We start from the raw sequence: 21,839 nt of genomic DNA on the forward strand, positions 1-21,839 counted from the left end.
GAGTTCAGACCAGCCTGCAGCCCTCTCCTCTCCACTGTGTCCGGGGAGAGACGGCAGGAAACACCCAGGCTTCAGGCCTAACACCTCACCACCATATACTCAGGTCTAGATGCTACACTGCATGAGGTGGCTCGACACTACAATTCTATCTGATGACTCTGTGCCTGCACTTGTACTCTACTAGTCTTGAACAGGCAAAAATAAAAGGCTTGTGTGTACCTGTCGATGAGTGACACTATAGCCGTGAACAGTTCCTCCTCCAGAAGCCATGCCATCTACACATTGAGTAGCACTCAGCCTGGGACCTGGAGAGAGCGAGAGAGAGATGGGTGGTCGGGAGCAGACACAGTGAGGCAGTGACACAGAGTGTGTGTGTGCGCCTGCCTGCCTGCCTGCCTGCCTGCCTGCCTGCCTGCCTGCCTGCCTGCATGCGAGTGCCTGTGTCTCCCTCTTACCCTCCTCTGCATCTGCAGTAGCGTGTCTCTCTCTCTGCCGCCTCCGGTGGCTCTCTGCAGCAGCTGTCTGAGGTGGTGTTTGAATACGGCCGTGTGGAGCTCGTCCCCCTCACACAGTTGGCCACCTGGGCACTGTCGAGACTCACAAACGCCCTACGTCCCACTAGGGCAAAGAGGGGATAGAAAAAGCGGAGAAAAAAAGCAAAGAAGAGGAAGGTGGAAAAGAGAGAAAGTATTGGCATGGGAGGTCCTACTAACAGCTCAACTTCACAAAGTGTCATATGTTATGGAGAGCGAGATGTTGATACAGTCTGTACCTTTACAGGCCCCCGCTGCTCCAAGATGGTATAACCCTGCCAGGACGTGCCATATTGCTCATCAGCTGAGCGTTTCCGTGGCCACCAGCAACAACATTGATGTACGCTGCTTTTCATCCACCTGACGGAGGGAGAGGAGGGAGGAGGGCATGGAGGAGAGGAAGATGGGCCTATTAGTTTGAGGTAGAGTAAGCAATACGGCCCAAAAAAGGTTCCAGATTACCTTGGTGGGAGCGACTATTCCAAAAAAGTTGGCATCAGATAATTGGTGCATCTGCAGCTCTGTCCTATCAGGAGGAGACAGGAAGTCATGTAAAAGTGTGTGTTCGTACGTGTGTGTGTGTGTCTGTATCTCATCTCTGTACTGAGTCCAGCCAGCATCTGGGAGAATCCCAGGAAGTTACTCTCTCCCTCCATCTTCTGACACACCCTCCACTTCTCTAACATCATAGTCTGGAGAAGAGGAGAGGGATGAAGAAAGAGGGATGAAGAAAGAAAGGAGGGAGAGGAGGGAGGACATTGAGACAACTATATTATGATACTGTACATATACTGTATAAGCAATATACTTGCATAACGGGCAACAGTGTGTGTGTGTGTGTGTGTGTGTGTGTGTGTGTGTGTGTGTGTGTGTGTGTGTGTGTGTGTGTGTGGTGTGTGTGTGTACCTGTAGGGGTCCAGCAGACGCCACTCCAGCGTGGTTGAAGTCCAGACAGAGAACCAGTGGCGAAGCGAGATGAGGCGTCGCTGTGCTGAGAGCTCACACACCCAAACGACCTCATGATTGTAAACACTGCCTGGATACGCTCCACTGGAAACACACACACAAGGAGAGACAACATTCTACACACAGTGTGCTATTACCTCACACCCTTCATAAATACACAAAGATTTCATATTACATTCCGCAAACAATGCACGCAATGCACACACACACACAAAGCACTCACCACTGCCGCTGTCTCCGACGGTGCCAGCCTGTTTGAGGAGTGTGTGTGGGTGAAAGCTTGGCAGGAGGTGGTCTTGCCCGTGCCACTGCGTCCCACCGCGCACACACTCTGGTCCCTGTGCGTGCCTACCTTGGGGACATACACACGCCTGACTAGAGCGGCCAGGGCAGGGGGAGTGTCCCACACACTGTCCCCACGACGGGAATGAGGGGTCTGGGGAAAGGAGACCACAACATTCCCTTATCATCTAGTTCCCCTGGAACTACAGCAATATAACACCTTGCTCCTATCACTGATGGACCAGAGAGTAGACACACTGGGTTTCCCGGAATGAATCACCCAGCAGAAACTAGCGTTCCTGCAGTGTGTGTGTGTGTGTGTGTGTGTGTTCACCTTTCCGTGTTGGTTCAGCGGCGGCCAGAAGTTGAGCAGGTTGGGTCCAGCGTGTGTGAGGGCCAGGCTGGCTTTAGCTCGACTGGTTAAAGTGTGGAGCGCTCCACACTCAGGTCACTCAGGTCCTCAGATGGATTCAACTGGAGAGAAAGAGAGAGAGAGACTTCTGGATGTCATGCTCCATGACATAATGCAGTGTTCCGTCTTCCCCCATTCTGACTCTCACTTGGCCTGCTGGGAGATCTGGGGTTCCCTTGTCTGGTTTCAGCTGAGTGGCTGGAACACAGAACCCACCAATCACAGACAATCTCAGTATAAACCCACCAATTGGCAAGTCTCAGGACAAAGCCATTAGTCACTTAAAGCTAGAATCTTTAGTTGCTACATCCATTTTTGGATTAAAAAAATTATTAATATATGCTCATTAATTCTTGAAGAAAATAACTTATAAATGCTTCATGAGCTTAGATCCACTGCCATACCCCATCAGAACCCAAAATATAAGCTTGTTTTACTCCAATGTTTGTAAAAAGGAAATATAAAGAAACACTGTATAGCCTCAAAACACTTTATAGCCTAGTAAACGTTTGGAAAAAAACGTGTTAACGCATACAATGCTATTTCACAGTAAACAAATTAACATCAAGAAGGGCATTCGACATGCACGAGATGCACTTTCACAAATGACTGATGATTGGCTGAGAGAAATTGTTCATAAAAAGATTGTGGGGGCGGTTTTGTAAGATTTCAGGGCAGCTTTAGACATTATCGATCATAATCTACTGCTGGAAAAACGTGTGTTATGGCTGCTATATTGTGGATAGACAGTTACCTGTCTAACAGAACACAGAGGTTGTTCTTTAATGGAAACCTCTCCAACATAATCCAGGTAGAGTCAGGCATTCCACAGGGCAGCTGTCTAGGCCCCTTCTTTCAATCTTTACTAATGACCTGCCACTGGCTCTGAGTAAAGCCTGTGTGTCTATGTATGCTGATGACTCATCACTATAAACGCCAGCTACCACCGCAGGTGAAATCACTGCAACACTTAACAAAGAGCTGCAGTCAGTTTCAGAATGTGTGGCAAGAAATAAGTTAGTCCTAAATATTTCAAAAACTTAAAGCATTGTATTTGTAAATCAAATACTGTAAATCATTCACTAATACCTAAACCTCAAGTAAATATTGTAATAAATAAATGAGGAAATTGAGCAAGTTGAGTAGACTAAACTGCTTGGAGTAACCCTGGATTGTAAACTGTCATGGTGTAGATCAGTTGGTAGAGCATGGCGCTTGTAACGCCAGGGTTGTGGGTTCAATTCCCACGGGGGACCAGTATGAAGATGTATGCACTCACTACTGAAAGTTGCTCTGGATAAAAGCGTCTACTAAATGACTAAAATGTACATGTAAAATGTCAACGCATATTGATGCAAGAGTAGTGAAGATGGGGAGAGGTCTGTCCATAATAAAGCGCTGCTCTGCTTTCTTAACAAGGCAGGCCCTAGTTTTGTCACACCTGGACTACAGTACAGTCATGTGGTAAGGTGCCACAAAGACGGACTTAGAAAAATTACAATTTGCCCAGAACAGGGCAGCACAGCTGGCCCTTAAAAGTACACAAAGAGCTAACATTAATAACATTCATAATATGCATACATGTCCTGGCTCAAAGTAGAGGAGAGATTGACTTCATCACCACTTGTATTTGTGAGAAGTGTTGACATGCTGAATCCACCGAGCTGCCTGTTGAATCTACTAGCACACAGCTTGGAGACAGCTCTGAGACAGGATTGTGTCGAGGCACAGATCTGGGGAAGGGTATTACATTTCTGCAGCTTTGGAGGTTCCCAAGAACAAAGTGGCCTCCATGATTCTTAAATAGAAGAATATTGGAACCAACAAGACTCTTCCTAGAGCTGGCCGCCCAGCCAAACTGAGAAGATGGGGGAGAAGGGCCTTGGTCAGGGAGGTGACCAAGAACCCAATGGTCACTCTGACAGACCTCCAAAGTTCTTCTGTGGAGATGGGAGAACCTTCGAGAAGGACAACCATCTCTGCAGCACTCCACCATTCAGGCCTTTATGGTAAAGTAGCCAAACGGAAGCCACTCCTCAGTAAAAGGCACATGGCAGCCCGCTTGGAGTTTGCCAAAAGGCACCTAAAGGACTCTGACCATGAGAAACAAGATTCTCTGCTCTGATGAAACCAAGATTGAACTCTTTGGCCTGAATGCCAAGAGTCACATCTGGAGGAAACCTGGCACCATCTCTATGGTGAAGCATGGTGGTGGCAGCCTCATGCTGTTGTTGTTGAGTGACAGGGACTGGGAGACTAGTCAGGATCGAGGGAAAGATGAACAGGGCAAAGTACAGAGACATCCTTCATGAAAACCTGCTCCAGAGATATCAGGACCACAGGACTGGGGCCACGTTTCCTCTTCCAACAGGACAACGACCCTAAGCACACAGCCAAGACAACGCAGGAGTGGCTTCGGGGCAAGTCTCTGAATGTCCTTGAGTGGCCCAGCCAGAGCTGGGGAGGCTTGAAATAGCTGTGCAGCGACGCTCCCCATCCAACCTGACAGAACTTAAGAGGATCTGCAGAGAAGAATGGGAGAAACTCCCCAAATACAGGTGTGCCAAGCTTGTAGTGTCATACACAAGACTCAAGGCTGTAATCGCTGCCAAAGGTGCTTCAACAAAGTACTGAGTAAAGGGTCTGAATACTTATGTAAATGTAATATTTCAGTTTTTAAATTTTTTTTTAATCTGCTTTTGGTTTTTAATGATCCATTTTAGAATAATGTTGTAATGTAACAAAATGTGGAAAAAGTCAAGGGGTCTGAATACTTCCGAATGCACTGTATGTGGTAGTAGAGTAGGGGCCTGAGGGCACACACTCAATATGTTGTGAAAGCTGTATTGTAATGTTTAAAAAAATATTTAACTGCCTTAACTTTGCTGGACCCCTGGACTAATGGAGATCCATAACAACTGCAAATACAAAACGTGTGATACTATGGATGGTCAGTCCTTGCATTGAATTTGGGAGTGGTTACATTTCTCCAGGCCCATCCATAAGCTTTTCATCAAAACACAGGCGGGATGGCCGCTTTGTTATTGTTTCAATTAAGGATTCCAGCTTTACAGGCACCACAAGATGTGTTTGATGTTAACAGGGAGACATTCTTCTATAGTTAATTAAGCACTGTATATTTGTCCCAACATGATTTATTGTTGTTTTTGTGGAGAAAATTTCAGTCATAGTGGAGATTTCCTGGTTGTGATTCTAGTCTGTATTCTCAGTATTGTTCTCACAGCACAACTAAACAGAGATTACCAGGGTTTATGTCTCAGGGGATTAAACTCTGATATGCATCCCTAATCTCTGATCCCTGTGAGTGAGTGTGTGTGTGTGTGTGTCATTCAAATCAATCAAATGTATTTATAAAACCCTTTTTACATCCGCCGACGTCACAAAGTGCTATACAGAAACCCAGCCTAAAACCTCAAACAAGCAAGCGATGCAGATGTAGAAGCACGGTATGTGTGTGTGTGTGTGTGTACCAGGGTTCATGGGATGTGTGTGTGAGTATATGAAAATCGAATAGGATTACTGCTAGCTAGATGTTGTAGTAATAAATATGTGATTCACTTTAAAACAATTATTATTTTTTTTTTTTAAATAACATTTTCAAACAGTACATTTATATTTTCCAACGGGGCTATACATTTGAGTGAGGTTTTTTCCCCGTCTGAGTAGCCTCGTTTCACTGCCAAAAATAAAATAAACCATATAGTGTTCAGCGAAATAACAATGTCAAATACAGGTAGCCTAGTCAAATAATTAACATCCAATCACATTAACCATTACTCTCTCGCGGGAAACCTTCACTCTTGCGCAGATATTTAGAAATGAAACATGACAATTGGAAAAATAAGCCACGGGAGTTTTTGGAGCGAGATTAAAGATGACTTTTGAGTAGTAAGACATGTATAAAAGCAACAGATACCATTAATAAGAAGGGGCAAAAGCGTCTTATATGGTAAGCTACCGAGTGGCTAGGACTGGCAAACCCCATACTATTGTGGAGGACTTAATTCTTCCTGCTGCTGTGGATATGGCTGGGACAATGCTGGGGGAAAAGGCGCAAAAAACTATACAGACAATGCCTTCATCAAACAACACTGTTTCACGACGCATCAGTGACATGGCAGGAGATGTTTTGAAACAATTACTGATTCGTATACAAGCCAGTGAATTCTATGCGTTACAGCTGGATGAGTCAACAGACGTGGCGGGCTTGGCACAGCTCCTGGTAAATGTCTGTTACGTTTATGGGGGTGTCAATTAAGGAAGAAATACTCTTCTGCAAACCCCTGGAAACCAGGATAACATGATAGGATATTTTTAAAGTACTGGACAGCTTTGTGACATCAAATGGACTTTGGTGGTCAAGATGTGTTGGTATCTGTACTGATGGTGCAAAAGCCATGACAGGGAGACATAGTGGAGTGGTAATGCGCGTGCAAGCAGTTGCTCCCGACGCCACTTGGGTACACTGCAGCATCCACCGAGAGGCTCTTGCTGCCAAGGGAATGCCTGACAGCTTGAAAGACGTTTTGGACACTACAGTGAAAATGGTTAACTTTGTTAAAGCAAGGCCTCTGAACTTTTCTGTCTGCATTAACAAGGACAGCACAAAGGTCTTTCTGTCATTGTATGATTTTTTGTGTGCAAATGAACTCAAGCTTACAGACAATGTCAAATGTGAAATAGCGAAGCACCTGAGTGAGCTGGGTGCGCAATTATGCACGTACTTTCCCGAAATGGACGACACAAATAACTGGATTCGTTATCCCTTTCATGTCTTGCCTCCAGTCCACTTACCAATATCTGAACAATTAAATTGAATTTAAATCAGAAGCCACTGGCAGATTTCTGGATTGGGCTGCGCTCAGAGTTTCTTGCCTTGGCAAATCACGCTGTTAAGGCACTGATGCCCTTTGCAACCACGTACCTATGTGAGAGTGGATTCTTGGCACTCACTAGCATGAAAACTAAATACAGGCACAGACTGTGTGTGGAAAATTATTTAAGACAGACTCTCTCCAATACAACCCAACATTGCAGAGTTATGTGCATCCTTTCAAGCACAACCTTCTCATTAACCTGTGGTGAGTTATTCACCATTTTTGATGAACAAATAAGGTTTTATATGTAAGATGACTAAATAAAGAACAAAATTATTATTTTTGCCCTGGTCCTATAAGAGCTCTTTGTCACTTCCCACGAGCCGGGTTGTGACAAAAACTCACACTTATTCTTATGTTTAATGAATGTATCGTATAGTGTGTGTGTGGCAGGCTTACAATGATGGCAAAAAACAACATTTGAGAGTGCGCTGACCCTGGTGCTAGAGGGGGTACAGCTGGAGGTTGTATGTTTGAAGGGGATACGGGACTATAAAAATGTTTGGGAACCACTGCTCTAGCCTAACGACTCACACTAAATTCTTCCGCTGCTCTGCCGTTCGCCACATACTGTAGTCTGAGACGGCCGTCATTGAAGTGTTTTGGAGTGACGAGGGGCACTGTACAAAACAAAGTCGTCAGCGATCGGATGTTCTTTAAGCAATCAGAGAATCAAAGCCCGTGAAGAGTTTTCAACCCGCCGCTTCAGCCACGTGTGTTCTGGCTCCCGCAGTACGAAGGGCTGGATAGAAAAGCAGTGCTAAAGCAGGGTGCTATTAACACACCGACCAATCCCACACAACACATACAGGGAACCACACTACATTACCACCACTTACTCAGGCTAAAGCCCTCCTTGTGGACGGACCACACATTCCCGACTTCATACCACCCATCCCTCACCTGGCAGAGAGAGAGAGAAGGAAAGAAAGCCGGAGAGAGAGAGCGAAAGCCAGAGAGAGAGAGAAGAAAGAGAGAGAGAGAGCAAGAGAGAGAGAAGAGAAGAGAGAGAGAACCTGTTTCTCAAAACCTGTTCACAAACCTGTTCTACTAACACACTGAAGCCTCAGGACCAGAACATCCAATCAATCAGAATAAACCAAATTACAACACAGTCAAAACAAAACTACAATGCTTATTGGGAAACACAAGCACAAACACAAAGCAAAATGCAGTGCTATCTGGCCCTAAATCGACGGTACACTGTGACTAACTATTTTACCATGGTTACTGATCAAAACCTTAGAAAAACTTTGACAACAGCCTTGCCATTGAGAAGGGTAGACACAGGAAAACCTCGCTCCCTGTAGAGGAAAGGCTGTGCAACCACTGCACAACAGCAGAACCTGAGAGGGAGCTGCATTTCCTGACAAAATGTGAAAAATATAAAACAATTAGAGTGTAATTTCCCCAAATTTGAAACCCTTATTAAAGGTTTCAAAGACCTCTCTGATGAGAGTAGGCTACGCGTCCTGTTGGGGTAGGACGCAGAGAGCTGTGGGTTGGCAGCGCACTACATTGCTGCCTGCCATAAGTTGAGGGACAGTGTCTGACAGACCAATCAACCTGCACATGTACTCTACTGTATGCTTATTGTTATTGTTCAATGTATGGTTATTTTGACACTTGGTTATTGTTGTCCTGTTGACAATTTTGATTCTCTTTGTTTTTTTCATATTGTAAATATCCAAAATAAGCTTTGGCAATATGTCCATTGTTACGTCATGCCAATAAAGCAAATTGAACTGAATTGAGAGAGGAAAGAGAGAGAGACGAGAGAGAGACAAGAGAGACACGAGAGAGAGACGAGAGAGAGAAAAGAGAGAGACAGAGAGAGAGACGAGAGAGAAAAGAGAGAGACAGAGAGAGAGACGAGAGAGAAAAGAGAGAGACAGAGACACAGAGAGAGCGAGAGAGAGAGAAAAAGAAAGAGGAGGAGGGAGAAAGAGAGATGCACAATTGTGTGTATTCTACAGCATGTAGTGTGTGTGTTCTTTAGAATGTGTATGTTCCAGGAAGCCAGGTAGCCTAGCGGCTAAGAGCTACACGAAGAAAAAAAACAGCACATGACTCATGCCAGAGAACACTGCATAACGTGTCTAGTGCTCTACAAAACACGCTGCTAGAAAAACCGAGTGCCTTTGCGACGCCCCAGTGCAGTATGGTATGCATAGCACGCATACGTTACGTACATATCTTAGGACATGACCACGTGACATCATACCTCTTCCCTCTCATGTTCGGTTATGATGTCTGTTGCCCCTCAGGCTCCTGTCTCTCCTCTATCACTCCCTCTTTCTTCTTCTCTTCTTTCTGCTCATCTTTCTTTACTTCCATTTTTGGCATCTTGACATCATTTGTCACCTTTCCCTGACTTCACTTCCTGCCCCTGCTTCAACAGCTCAGCTTTCATATCCTGTTTCTGCTTCGGTTGCTCTGTTGTAATTTCCTGTTTCTGCTTCAGCTGCTCTGATTTCCTGTTTCAGTGGCCGCTTCCTGTTTGGCTGTCTCCCCCAGGGGTGGGCTCTTGAGTTTGGGGGAGAGGCATCGCCGGGGCGTGGAGGTCTTGAGATCTGATTGGTGGGGTGGCGGCCTCGCTCTCCATTGACCAACTGCTCGTTTCGCAGGGCCATCTCGGCCTCTAGGATTGGTGGAGTCTGATCCGGGAGGAGAAACTGCTGCGCCAGGTTGTCACTCAGTTTACTATGCTGGAAAGAAACAAGATGGACGCCACCACAGTTAACTGCAGGATTTGCTGTGATTAATTGCAAACTCAGAATTTGCTCAACTTGAGCTGTGATTTAAGATTTTTCATACAAAAAGCATCACACTGTTGTGTTTTAGCTGTATAGAATTTGGGATGTTTTCAGTGCATTTTAAACACTTTCAGACACTGCGATTAATAAAATCAAATCCATAAAAATGTTAACGAGTTAACTAACTCTGACAGCCCTAATTTTCACAGCATGTATTTGAAGTGGGCCACAAACCAGACTCAGATTTACTGTTAGAAAAAGGCGCAATACAGTCTACAGGACAGGCTCAGCGGCTATATACTGTGACAGCAGGCTAGCTCAGACACTCTCTCTCTCTCACACACACACACACACACACACACACACACACACACACACACACACACACACACACACACACACACACACGTGTGGAAGAGCAAATATTATCTAAGTTTAGGACTGCAGTTCACAGAGTTTCCTCTCGTCCACTAACAGGTGTGAAATACCGCTGTGAATTACTGACATATATAATTTCAACTGTATGTAATCATTCCTGAACTAGTCTATGACCGGTTTACTACTGGTTCATTAATAACAGAGGTGGTATGATCAGTTTAGACCTGCTGTTACTGTGGAGGCGAGAGGACAGAAAGGTCAATAGGACAACTCTCCTATCCTCTGCTCAGGGGTGGTCGAAACAGGTTACTCATCCATTTGAATGATAATACATACAGTACTAGAATATAGGAATTAAAAAGAGATGGGTGATAGAGAGTGTGGTGCTCTGGTTACTGTATGCACACACAGGAGTGGTTGTGTTTGCAGACGGAACATTCAAAGCAGTGTGGGACATACAGTAGACTACACAAAGAATTACATATCCAAATCACACACACTGGCTGATCGTTCTAGAATACACACAACATGAAAACTCACTAGAACACACATTAAGGGAACACACAGGACTCTAGAACACACATTAAGGGAACACACAGGACTCTCGAACACACATTTATGGAACACACAGGACTCTAGAACACACATTAAGGGAACACACAGGACTCTCGAACACACATTTAGGGAACACACAGAGTGAGGACCATTCCAGACCACAGAGTGAGGACCATTCCAGACCATTCTAGAACACAGAGTGAGGACCATTCCAGAACAGTAATGCCTCGTGCCACGTCATCTCTGCGCCTCCCTTCTGCTCCCAGAGCTTTAAGCGCGAGGACAGCGCCATGACAACGGCTGCTGGGGGAGGGGTCAAACAGTCAGAGGTCAGCCAAATGTGATGTCAGAGTTGGTGGGCGGGACACCCCAGAAACGGTGATACAACCTGAGGATGGAGAGAAACAGAAATAGGAGAGCGAGAAAGAGATAGGGATGGAGAGAGAAGATTCAGAGCGAGAGAGAGATGGAGAGAGAGTAGAAAAGAGAGAGAAGATTCAGAGATGGAGAGAGATGGAGAAAAGAGAGAGAAGATTTAGAGAGAGATGGAGAGAGAGTAGAAAAGAGAGAGGGATGGAGAGAGAAGATTCAGAGAGAGATGGAGAGAGTAGAAAAGAGAGAGAGATGGAGAGAGAAGATTCAGAGAGATGAGATGGAGAGAGTAGAAAAGAGAGAGGGATGGAGAGAGAAGATTCAGAGAGATGGAGAGAGTAGAAAAGAGAGAGAGAGAGATATGCAGATGGAGAGAGTAGAAAAGAGAGAGGGATGGAGAGAGAAGATTCAGAGAGAGATGGAGATGGAGAGGATTGAAAGATAAAATGTTTTTAAAAATTGTCCAATACCTTTCTGGTGACATGTAGTAACCGCGGTGAAGTTGACAACGCAGGATGAAACACCTCACGATGTGGTGGAATACCATGACAGATCACTCAACACCACTAAACATACACACACCAGCTGTCTCTCAGAAATGTTAGTCCTTCTAGTGAAGTCATATGCACACACACACTTGAATATCTGCACAACCTCTCACAAACGACTGTTTCTTCTCCCACCCAACACAGTCCCAACCTGGGTCTCGTGTACGCCACTCGTGCCCTCTCCTCTCCAGTTTCAGCCTGACTCAGCTGTCCGTTCCATTGGGCTTCTCAGACACACACCTCTGGGGCCCCTGGTCCTCAGGACCTTACAGACACACACCTCTGGGCCCCTGGCCCTCAGGACCTTGCAGACACACACCTCTGGGCCCCTGGCCCTCACAGACACACACACACACCTCTGGGCCCCTGGCCCTCAGGACCTTGCAGACACACATCTCTGGGCCCCTGGCCCTTGCAGACACACTCGCTACCTGCAGCCCCTGCCTGGAACACCAGCGGGCGTAGACAGACAGAGACCTGTTGGGTGAAGGGCAGCTCAGGTGGTGCCTGGTAGGAAGGAGAAAAGTGGTGCCTGGTTTTATGCAAGTATTGGGTCTAGGGATGGACACATGAAGACATACCCTGTTGTGGACCGTCTCGAAGCAACATAACACCAACGAAGCCTATTCATCTCTGAGAGGGATGTAGGTTAGTAGGACAGACAACCATCTTCAAAGATATTTACACTTCAGTGTTTACCAGTTGATTCACCATAACACGTTCCTGGGCGATATGTAAGCCACCGCTTACCTGTGCCAGATGTAACCGTGGCGACATGACGCAGTGTCAACGGCACGTTCACGGGAACAGGGGCTTAACTCCAGTGGTTTACAAACTTTTGTCTCCCGCCTGAAGCAATCCCAGTTTTCTTGTGACCCACCAAATCAACACAACTCTGTCATTACAGTAGCTACAACCCGGTCAACACAGACAGAATTGGCCATGACCTTATCCAGTCTATGTGGGGGGGGACTCTGTTCTATTTGTCTGAAACTGCAGACTAGTGGCACTAGGGTAGCTACTGTAACCCAGGCCCTCTCCCTTGTCCTCCCTCTCCCCTACTGCTTTTCTCTTCCACTGTCCTATCCTTGTCCCTTAACCCCCTTCTCCCCTACCTGTGACAAAGTCCACCTCGGGCTTTATAAATCAAATTATGAGAACAAACTCGCTTTTCACAAACTATTCTCTGGCATGTCACAGAAATACATACTAAACACATAATTCGCTTACCTTGTGAAGGCTATTAAATCAATGCAGGGACTCCAAATGTACTGGTTTATAATCCCAATCCTGCCAGGCCAAAGTGAGAGGCTCACTGTCCCACCTTCAAACAGAAACACACACACACGAGCCGAGTGGGGCACCAATCAAAGCAGTCAGAAAAAGAGTGACAGACATTTCTCTCTCACACACACACACACACGAGGCAGCTTGCCTGCCAATAGATTGTGCCATAAATATAGTGGGACGGGGGGGGTAGTATGGATACTACCCTGTTAGGAAAACGGGACACTAGTAAATGAGAAGGGAGAGAGAAAGAAAGAGAGGGGAGAGAGAATACAGTTGGGGGAAAGCAATAAGGGTTAGACAATGTTGCAAACTAACATTCACCCGGTGTCTTCAATTTGCCTCAGGCTAAGACCCCAGGCCCAAACTAACCAACAGATGACTAGCATACAAAAACAGAGGCGAGAGAGGGGAAAGCTGGAATGTTTTGGTCATCTACTGGGATATGGACATAAGCGTGATGGATTGTTGTTGATATTGGAAGAGTGAAACGCACACAAGAACTCAAAAGCCCATTCCCGAGCAACAGCTAGAAAAAGCCTTGTATCTGTGTCTTGAGGGGAAGTCAGCTGTCGCTCCAACGGGACAGCTACAGCTGAGAGGGGGAGGAGAAGCCTCGTAGAGAAAGGAAGATGGCTGGAAGGGGGGGGGGTGGGGGTGTACCAGAAGGGTGAGGGAGAAAAGTAGGGGAGGGAAAGGGGGTGAGAAAATAAGAGGAAGGGAGAAGAGCTAGGGGAAGTTGAGAGGAGGGAGGGGGACAGAAGCGGTGGGGAAGGGGGAGGAAAGAGGGCTGGGACCTCTGACCTATCCCAAGAAGCCTCCAGTATCCCCTTCTGCACAGTATACAAAACAGGTTTCAGAGGGAGGGCACATCAAGTGGGACACGGTCCAAAAACCCCCCCCCCTTTTTTTTAAATAAACGTAGGTTTGTCTAGATTACTTTGATGTTGTATTATTATCATCAACAGTCCAATGTCTGTGCCTCATGAAGAAATACACTGTTTTTACATTCAAACGTGGAATAAAACAGCGATTCATTTACTCAAACTTATTTCATTAGTTGGATGTTATGGGAAGATAAATTGTCACTAGACGGTTGGCTGCTGTTACCACAGCATTTCTAAAGAACAAACATTACCCCCCCCATGTTAACATTTGAATATGATAACTCCTTGACACTCATACCTCCCTTTGATATCATGACACACTATGTAGTGTACTAAAGTAGTGTCCCGACAGGTCAACAAACCACACGTTACACAAAGCAACACGGACAAAAGAAAATGATGTATTTATTTCTGAACTGTTTTATATAAGCAGTCCAACACATATGCTCCTAGCGGTCTTAAAAACAATATAACAAAATTCATTAAAACAAAATGTAATAACAATTATCATTTAATAATATTACCAATAACAGTAATCATCATCGTCAAAACTTTAATGGTAATAGTAACCCAAAGCCAGTAGTATTTGCGTTTGTTTGTGGCACGTGTCAAATCATTTGTCTGGTGGTGTGTAAACCGGAGTATTCTATAGCGAGACCCCTGGCGCGAGCTCGTAGACAGAGGCCGCTATTCCCCCCCCCCAAAAAACACGCAATAAATATGAAAGAGCAAGAGTCCGGGTATTCAAACAAAAATAATCGGGCAATTTGAAGATACGATAGCTAAAGTCTTTATGTGCAAGATCCAAAGTTTTCACCACAAACAGATTTACACACTTCAAAACTCCGACGCTCACACAGAGCATCCTCAGCTGAAGATCGTCTCTACATCGTGAAATCTTCTTAAATAAACCTAGAGCATTTGTCATTTAATATACACACATATATTCATTCATATATATATATATATATATACTTAAATTTTTTGTTAGTTTTTTTCTCCTTCCTATATGCTGCCTCTTTTCATTGTCTTGTTTTGTTGTCAAGCTTGTGTGTGCGCGTGTAGAGGTTCGACAAAAACATCTCCACTAAATAAAACATACTGACAAGCGATTGAATGCAGCGCACACACACACACACACTCATGCTTGTACACACAACACACACACTGAATAGACCCATTACAACCAAGCCCTGTGTGTGTGTGACAAGTGGAGGTGCTGAAAGCCAGATTCACTCCATGCTGACACACACACACACAACACACAACACACACACTCTTCTATTCCACATCCCCAGTTTGGTCAGTTTTGTACCCTTTAAAAAAGACCCACTCCTCAGATTCAAAAGGTTGACAGAGAGAGAGAGAGAGAGTGTGTGTGTGGCCAGAGGCTGGCGCTGAGGGGTTCGTCCCCGCAGGGGCCTGTTCAGATAGGAGGATTCTCATTGGTCCAGAACAGTCAGCCCAGCCAATCAGAATCAATCAGTGACAGGTATTTGGCACATTGAACATCGAGTAACACATTAGGTTAAAAAGGTGAGACAAAACCCATTCATTTTGGTAAAAAAAAGAAAGAAAACGCCCTGAAGAGGTATCTCTCTAAAACGACATCACTTCCCCTGACTGACCTGTGTAGGCCTCTAAGAATATCAACACCCCCCCCCCAACACATAAACCCTCCTCTACCCCCCCAGCCACACGTAGGTCACAGCTGTGGAAATGCACGGATATATCACAGACGAGGAACCTTCTACTGCATGGAAGAAAAGGGGGGGGGGACCCCAGAAAAACCCAGAAATTTAAATTGAGTGAACAAATCCTTTCTCCTCTCTTTTCTACAACCAGCTGCGCATTCATGTCCTTCGCTTAAACGGACGTGTTACGGCTGCAGCCACAGCAGCACAGCTGGTTCTCCTAATATATAAAGCCAGAGAGAATTGTGGGTCTACCATTCTGGGTCACATTCAGAAACAATCCATAGGTTCAAACCGGACTGAAGGGGACTAACAGATTCGGGTTCCGCGTCACCTACCACCTCTCCCTCTCTCCCTGCACTGACCTACTTATATGGCCAATCCTCTGTGTGTGTGTGTGTGTGTGTGTGTGTGTGTGCGATCTACATCTGGATAGCTGCAAGACTACGACGTACACATTAGAGCTGCCCTGACACAATTACAACTTCTCACACAGCAAAGTATCCGTCCCCGCTGGGGTTCAAAACTCACATACAGTCCCCGCTCTGAGGTACGCATACTGCCAGGTGAATGAAAGATCCCCCCTCCCTCCCCAACATTCCTAAAGAGAAGAGTACAGATTCACATACGAATGCAAACGTGTGGTAGAGCAGTACTGGAGTAAAGGACTGGAGGAGATGCACAGAGAACATCTTGGCCTTCGTACACACCATCCCCGGTTCCCATAGTTTCAGGTGCAAACAACCCCCCCCCCCCCCCCAGTCTATATGGTTACCAAGAGCCATGCACGAGCTGCAGCGGAGAGGTTTGTCCGTGGCGACGAGAGTTCCGTGCCAGAGAGTTCCGTATCCGGGGGGGACACGGGGGACGTCTGCTTTCAAAACGGGTCCTCCTGGATGCTTAGGTGACTCAAGAAAATATTGACATTGGCACTTTATGCATTTCACTGATGGAGGGAAGACGGAGGGGAGGGATGGAGGAGGAGAAGAGGGTAAACGTCTTTTCAAAAAGTCAAAGCAGTCATCTTTCTCTCCTTCGTTCGTGCTCTGTGGAAGGAATGAAACCTGCTGCCAACCTCTATGGCCCCATCTCTGGACACACACTCACAGCTAACACACAGGGACAACAGCGTACACACACACTTACACACGCGCAGGTCACTGCCAATCTCTCGGTTTGTCCCGGCAGGTCTCTCTGCTTCCTGTCCTCCTCCCACCATCTTTCCACTTCTCCTCTCCACTCAGTCTCTCCTTTCCCTTCTTCATTAGCTCACAGGAGATGGACGTTATTGGTCCGGCCCCTCTCTCCAAGCGGTGCCATTGGTCCAGATACTCACTTCCTGCTTTAGGTCCCCGCCCCTCCACTACAGCCAGCCAATCCCGTGGAGAGCGGCCCGGCAGGTGCGTGTGGCTCGGGTCCAGTCTCAAGACGAGGCTGGGGGGAACGAGGGACAGAGGGAGGGACGGGTGGAGAGAAGACGAGGTGGGGACAGGTGCCCCAGTCTTCCCTCTCCTACTCGGGACTGGCGTTTGCTGCTCTGCCGGGTTCAGTTGGTGTGTGCGCACTCGTGTGCGTGAGGTCGGCTGTGTGGAATGCTGGTCCATTTGGGGGGCGAGAGGAAGAGGGATGCGTGGCATCGCTCCAGGGTGCGGTCGGAGAGGGAGGGCGCTCTGGTTCTCTTTAGGTACACGCATGGTCCGATGGTACGTTTTTGCCTTTCGGTGTGTGTGTGTGACAACAGAGGAGAGAGGCTGGCAGGCTTGGTCCATACACACTCCAGAGTGAGAGTGTGGGGCTTTATTGGATGTGTGTGTGTGTGTGTGTGTGTGTGTGTGTGTGTGTGTGTGTGTGTGTGTGTGTGTGTCTAGGACTTGGGGCTGTGGCGGGCGGGTTCATAGGGGATGAGGTTATAGGATGCGGTGTGTGTAGGTGTGTGTGTGTGCGGCCTACAGGCCGTTGCTGTTGCGGTGTGTGAGAGGAGGTTTGGAGAGCTCCACCCCCCCAGCCCGACCCTTCCCGATGACCTTAGGGGCGCGACGCAGCAGCTTCTGGGCCTCAGTAAACGCCTCGGTCAGCTCTTTCTTCCACTGGACAAACTCTGGGTCACTCTGCAGAGACAGAGATAATAAACATATTATTACACACACACACCTTCCATTTCACTAACTTCTAATAGAATAATTAATAATACATAATATATATATATATTTTTTTTTAAATTAGACTAGGGCTGCAAAAATCCGATGGCTTTCCCAAAACTTCCAGGTTTTTCAGAAATCCTGCTTGGAAAATACCTGGTATTGGGAGGGTATAAGCAGGAAATCTGGAATTCTCCTTCCAGGATTTCTGGAACACTTGGGAATTTTGGGAAAGTTCACTTTTTAGGGATAGGGGGCAACATTTTCACTTTGGATGAATTGCGTGCCCAAATTTAACTGCCTCCTACTCTGTCCCAGATGCTAATATATGCATATTATTATTACCATTGGATAGAAAACACTCTGAAGTTTCTAAAACTGTTTGAATTATGTCTGTGAGTTTAACAGAACTCATATGGCAGGCAAACTTCCAAACTTCTGAGGCTGGTCGATATTCAACTCATCGCCTGTTCAAATCCCAGTAAGATATGGATCTGTTTGCACTTCCTACGCCTCCCACTAGATGTCAACAGACTGTAGAACGTTGACTGAAGCTTATACTGTGTTGTGGGGCCGGATGAGAGGGGAATGAGTCAGTGGTCTAGCAGATTGCCAGTTCCTGGTCAAGCGCATTCCACATGATATTGCCTTGCGTTCCATTACTTTTACAGACACGAAGGAATGCTCCGGTTGGAACGTTATTGGATATATGTGATAACAACATCCTGAAGATTGATTCTCTACTTAGTTTGACCAGTTTATTCCACATGTAATATAACATTTTGAAGTTTTCGTCCGACGTTATGCGGGACTTGCACGAGCGTTTGGATATGTGTACTAAACTCGCTAGCAAAAGTAGCTACTTGGACATAAATAATTGACATTATCGAACAAAACAACTTCAACAAAAATTCCTGGGAGTGCATTCTGATGAAGATCAAAGGTAAGGGAATATTTATGATGTAATTTCGTATTTCTGTTGACTCCAACATGGCGGAGAAATGTTTTTTTATTTTTTATATCTGAGCGCCATCTCAGATTATTGCATAGTGTGCTTTTTCCGTAAAGTTTTTTTGAAATCTAACGCAGCGTTTGCATTAAGAACAAGTGTATCTTTAATTCTATGTAAAACATGTATCTTTCATCAAAGTGTATGATGAGTATTTCTGTTATTAGATGTTGCTCTCTGCAATTTCCCCGGATATTTTGGAGGCATTTCTGAACATGGCGCCAATGTAAACTAAGATTTTTGGATATAAATATGCACATTATCGAACAAAACATACATGTATTGTGTAACATGAAGTCCTATGAGTGTCATCTGATGAAGATCCTCAAAGGTTAGTGATTCATTTTATCTCTATTTCTGCTTTTTATGACTCCTATCTTTGGCTGGGAAAATGGCTGTGTGTTTTTTGGACTTGGAGGTGATCTAACGTAATCATATGTTGTGTTTTCACTGTAAAGCATTTTTCAAATCGGACACGATGGGTATATTAACAAGATGCTTATCTTTCATTTGCTGTATTGGACTTGTTAATGTGTGAAAATATTCAAAATATTTTTGAATTTCCCAGAGAGAGAAAAGCGAGAGCCAGAGAGCGAGAGCCAGAGAGAGCCAGAGCCAGAGAGCGAGAGCGAGAGAGCCAGAGAGAGAGAGAGCGAGAGCCAGAGAGAGCGAGAGCCAGAGAGAGAGAGAGAGAGCCAGAGAGAGAGAGAGAGCCAGAGAGAGAGAGAGAGAGAGAGAGATCCAGAGAGAGAGAGAGATCCAGAGAGAGAGAGAGATCCAGAGAGAGAGAGAGATCCAGAGAGAGAGAGAGAGAGAGAGAGAGAGCGAGAGAGACAGAGAGAGAGAGAGAGAGAGAGAGCCAGAGAGAGAGAGAGAGAGAGAGAGCCAGAGAGAGCCAGAGCGAGAGAGAGAGAGAGCGAGAGCGAGAGCGAGAGCGAGGTTGTCCTCCGTACCTCACACTGCAGGACAAACTGCTTCCCCCCTTTGATGCGCAGCAGGATGCACTTCTTATCTTTTATCTGCGTCTCCTCCACCGTCACGATCTGCTCCATCGTCAGCAGGTTTTGCTGTGGAACACACACACAAACCAAAATCAGGAACATGTCCGGGAGGCGGGGGAACCAATCACAAGCGGAGAATGAGACGGACCAATCGAAACGGAAGCTACAGAGGAGAGTGGCCTTTTTACGAACGGCGCTAGAGAGCGAGGACGCTGCTCTGAAGGCTGTCTGGTAGCAAAGCGTTAGAACGGAGGACGAGCTCCAATCCGTCTACCGTGCCACTGGGGAGGAGGACAAGGTGGTGGGACAGCAGCTGTCAGGCTTACCTTCGGGGCGCGGACTGTGTGTGACAAGGTTTTCATCCAGGCCTACAGAACGTGAGCGAGGACAGACAAGACAGACGGATGGACAATGACGAAGAACACACACACACACACACACATCCATGGAAACACACAGACAGAAAAACCCAACCAGAAACCCACATACATGAAGAGCAGAAGCGCACAAACTGAAACACGCGCACGTAAACTCGGACCGACACGCAAATAGAGAGGACTGTGTGACGTAGAGGTGTGTGTGTGCGTGTCTCACCCGTGACTCCCCCTCTCCCCTCCACTCCACTCGGTTGGGGAACAGGTAGAAGTATCGGCGCTGCCACTGCGTCAGGAACGGGTTCCCCAGCTTCAACATGTAGCCGTGCATTATACAGTCCTTCCCCAGGGCATAGTCTGCAACACACACACACGCACACGCACACACAATAAAAATATTACATTAACCCCATTACCACAAAATAAACATGGAATCAAAGCCAGCTTCAGCAAGTAGAAGACAATTCCTAACCACACGCTTGTGTGAAGTACAGCTGCCCTATGATAATAAATAAAATACTCCTATTAATGAGGGGCTTGTTATATCGCAAGTAATATCATTACAACACAGTACAAATACTGCTTTTTGAGATTTTGTCCATGTCGTGCCCCGGTGTTCTGCATGTGTTGGCGTAGGATGTCTCCCTCTGCGTTTCTCCGCCTTACCCTCCTCGTGGCCCAGCTGTTTGTTCTTGGTCCTCTTGCGGGCCTCGTTCTTGTCCGTGTCGGAGTTGACCGCCTCGTACACCGTCTCAGCCACCTCCTGCTGCCAGCGCTCTGAGATGACCAGGGGGAAGTTCTTGTACAATTCCTGGTCACTGTCCAACAACTAGAGGAACCGAGAGGGAGGAGAGAGAGAGACCGGGAGAGGGAGGAGAGAGAGGGAGGAGAGAGAGGGAGGAGAGAGAGGGAGGAGAGAGAGGGAGGAGAGAGAGGGAGGAGAGAGAGGGAGGAGAGAGAGGGAGGAGAGAGAGGGAGGAGAGAGAGGGAGGAGAGAGAGGGAGGAGAGAGAGGGAGGAGAGAGAGGGAGGAGAGAGAGGGAGGAGAGAGAGGGAGGGGGAGGAGAGAGAGGGAGGAGAGAGAGGGAGGAGAGAGAGGGAGGAGAGAGAGGGAGGGAGGGAGAGGGAGGGAGGGAGAGGGAGGGAGGGAGAGGGAGGAGAGAGAGGGACCGGGAGAGGGAGGAGAGAGGGAGGGAGGGAGGAGAGAGAGAGAGAGGGAGGAGAGAGAGAGGAGAGAGAGGGAGGGAGGGAGAGGGAGGAGAGAGAGGGAGGAGAGAGAGGGAGGAGAGAGAGGGAGGAGAGAGAGGGAGGAGAGAGAGGGAGGAGAGAGAGGGAGGAGAGAGAGGGAGGGAGGAGAGGGAGAAACAAAACAAAGTCACTGAGGCAGGTATGAGGTGTAAGGTGAAGTGATTCCTCAGATGTTAACCACGTCACCAGTAGCTGTAAGATCTGCTGAGCTGGGCAGCATGACTGTAATTAAGGTGACCTGGAACGCGCCCAAAGCCTCCAGTTGTGTAACGTCAAAACCATTTTGGAAGGACTTTCTTTGTGGGCCGCTCTGCTTACTGGCAGTGTCAATATTGAACACTGATGGAGCCACGTTACACCTCAGCCTCCTGTCTGTGTGTGTGTGTGTATATATATATATATGTGTGTGTGTGTGTGTGTGTGTGTGTGTGTGTGTTTGTCATGCACTAGGATGTAGGAGTGTGTCAATCCGGATTACAGGTTTAGCTTTTATATAATGCTG

General features: G+C 46.7%; 1 protein-coding gene and 2 pseudogenes across 1 annotated transcript in view; all 3 read right to left on the reverse strand.

Moving 5' to 3' along the window:
• Nucleotides 1–5,192, reverse strand: part of LOC129863248 (unconventional myosin-XVIIIb-like) — a 29,172-nt pseudogene extending 23,980 nt beyond the window's left edge.
• Nucleotides 2,133–12,477, reverse strand: LOC129863249 (uncharacterized; annotated as a pseudogene).
• A 1,778-nt stretch (nt 12,478–14,255) lies between these two features.
• LOC129863757 (beta-adrenergic receptor kinase 2) overlaps nt 14,256–21,839 on the reverse strand; it is a 45,651-nt gene continuing 38,067 nt past the window's right edge. Inside the window, exons 18-21 of the mRNA XM_055935996.1 lie at nt 20,757–20,919; nt 20,311–20,447; nt 19,669–19,782; nt 14,256–17,676 (exon numbers count right to left, since the gene is read on the reverse strand). Of these exons, the coding sequence (XP_055791971.1) occupies nt 17,515–17,676; nt 19,669–19,782; nt 20,311–20,447; nt 20,757–20,919 (576 nt within the window). The 3' untranslated portion in view covers nt 14,256–17,514. The remainder of the gene's footprint in view (nt 17,677–19,668; nt 19,783–20,310; nt 20,448–20,756; nt 20,920–21,839) is intronic.

This window comes from Salvelinus fontinalis, chromosome 10 (genome assembly GCF_029448725.1).
Source record: "Salvelinus fontinalis isolate EN_2023a chromosome 10, ASM2944872v1, whole genome shotgun sequence".
Taxonomy (NCBI): Eukaryota; Metazoa; Chordata; class Actinopteri; order Salmoniformes; family Salmonidae; genus Salvelinus; species Salvelinus fontinalis.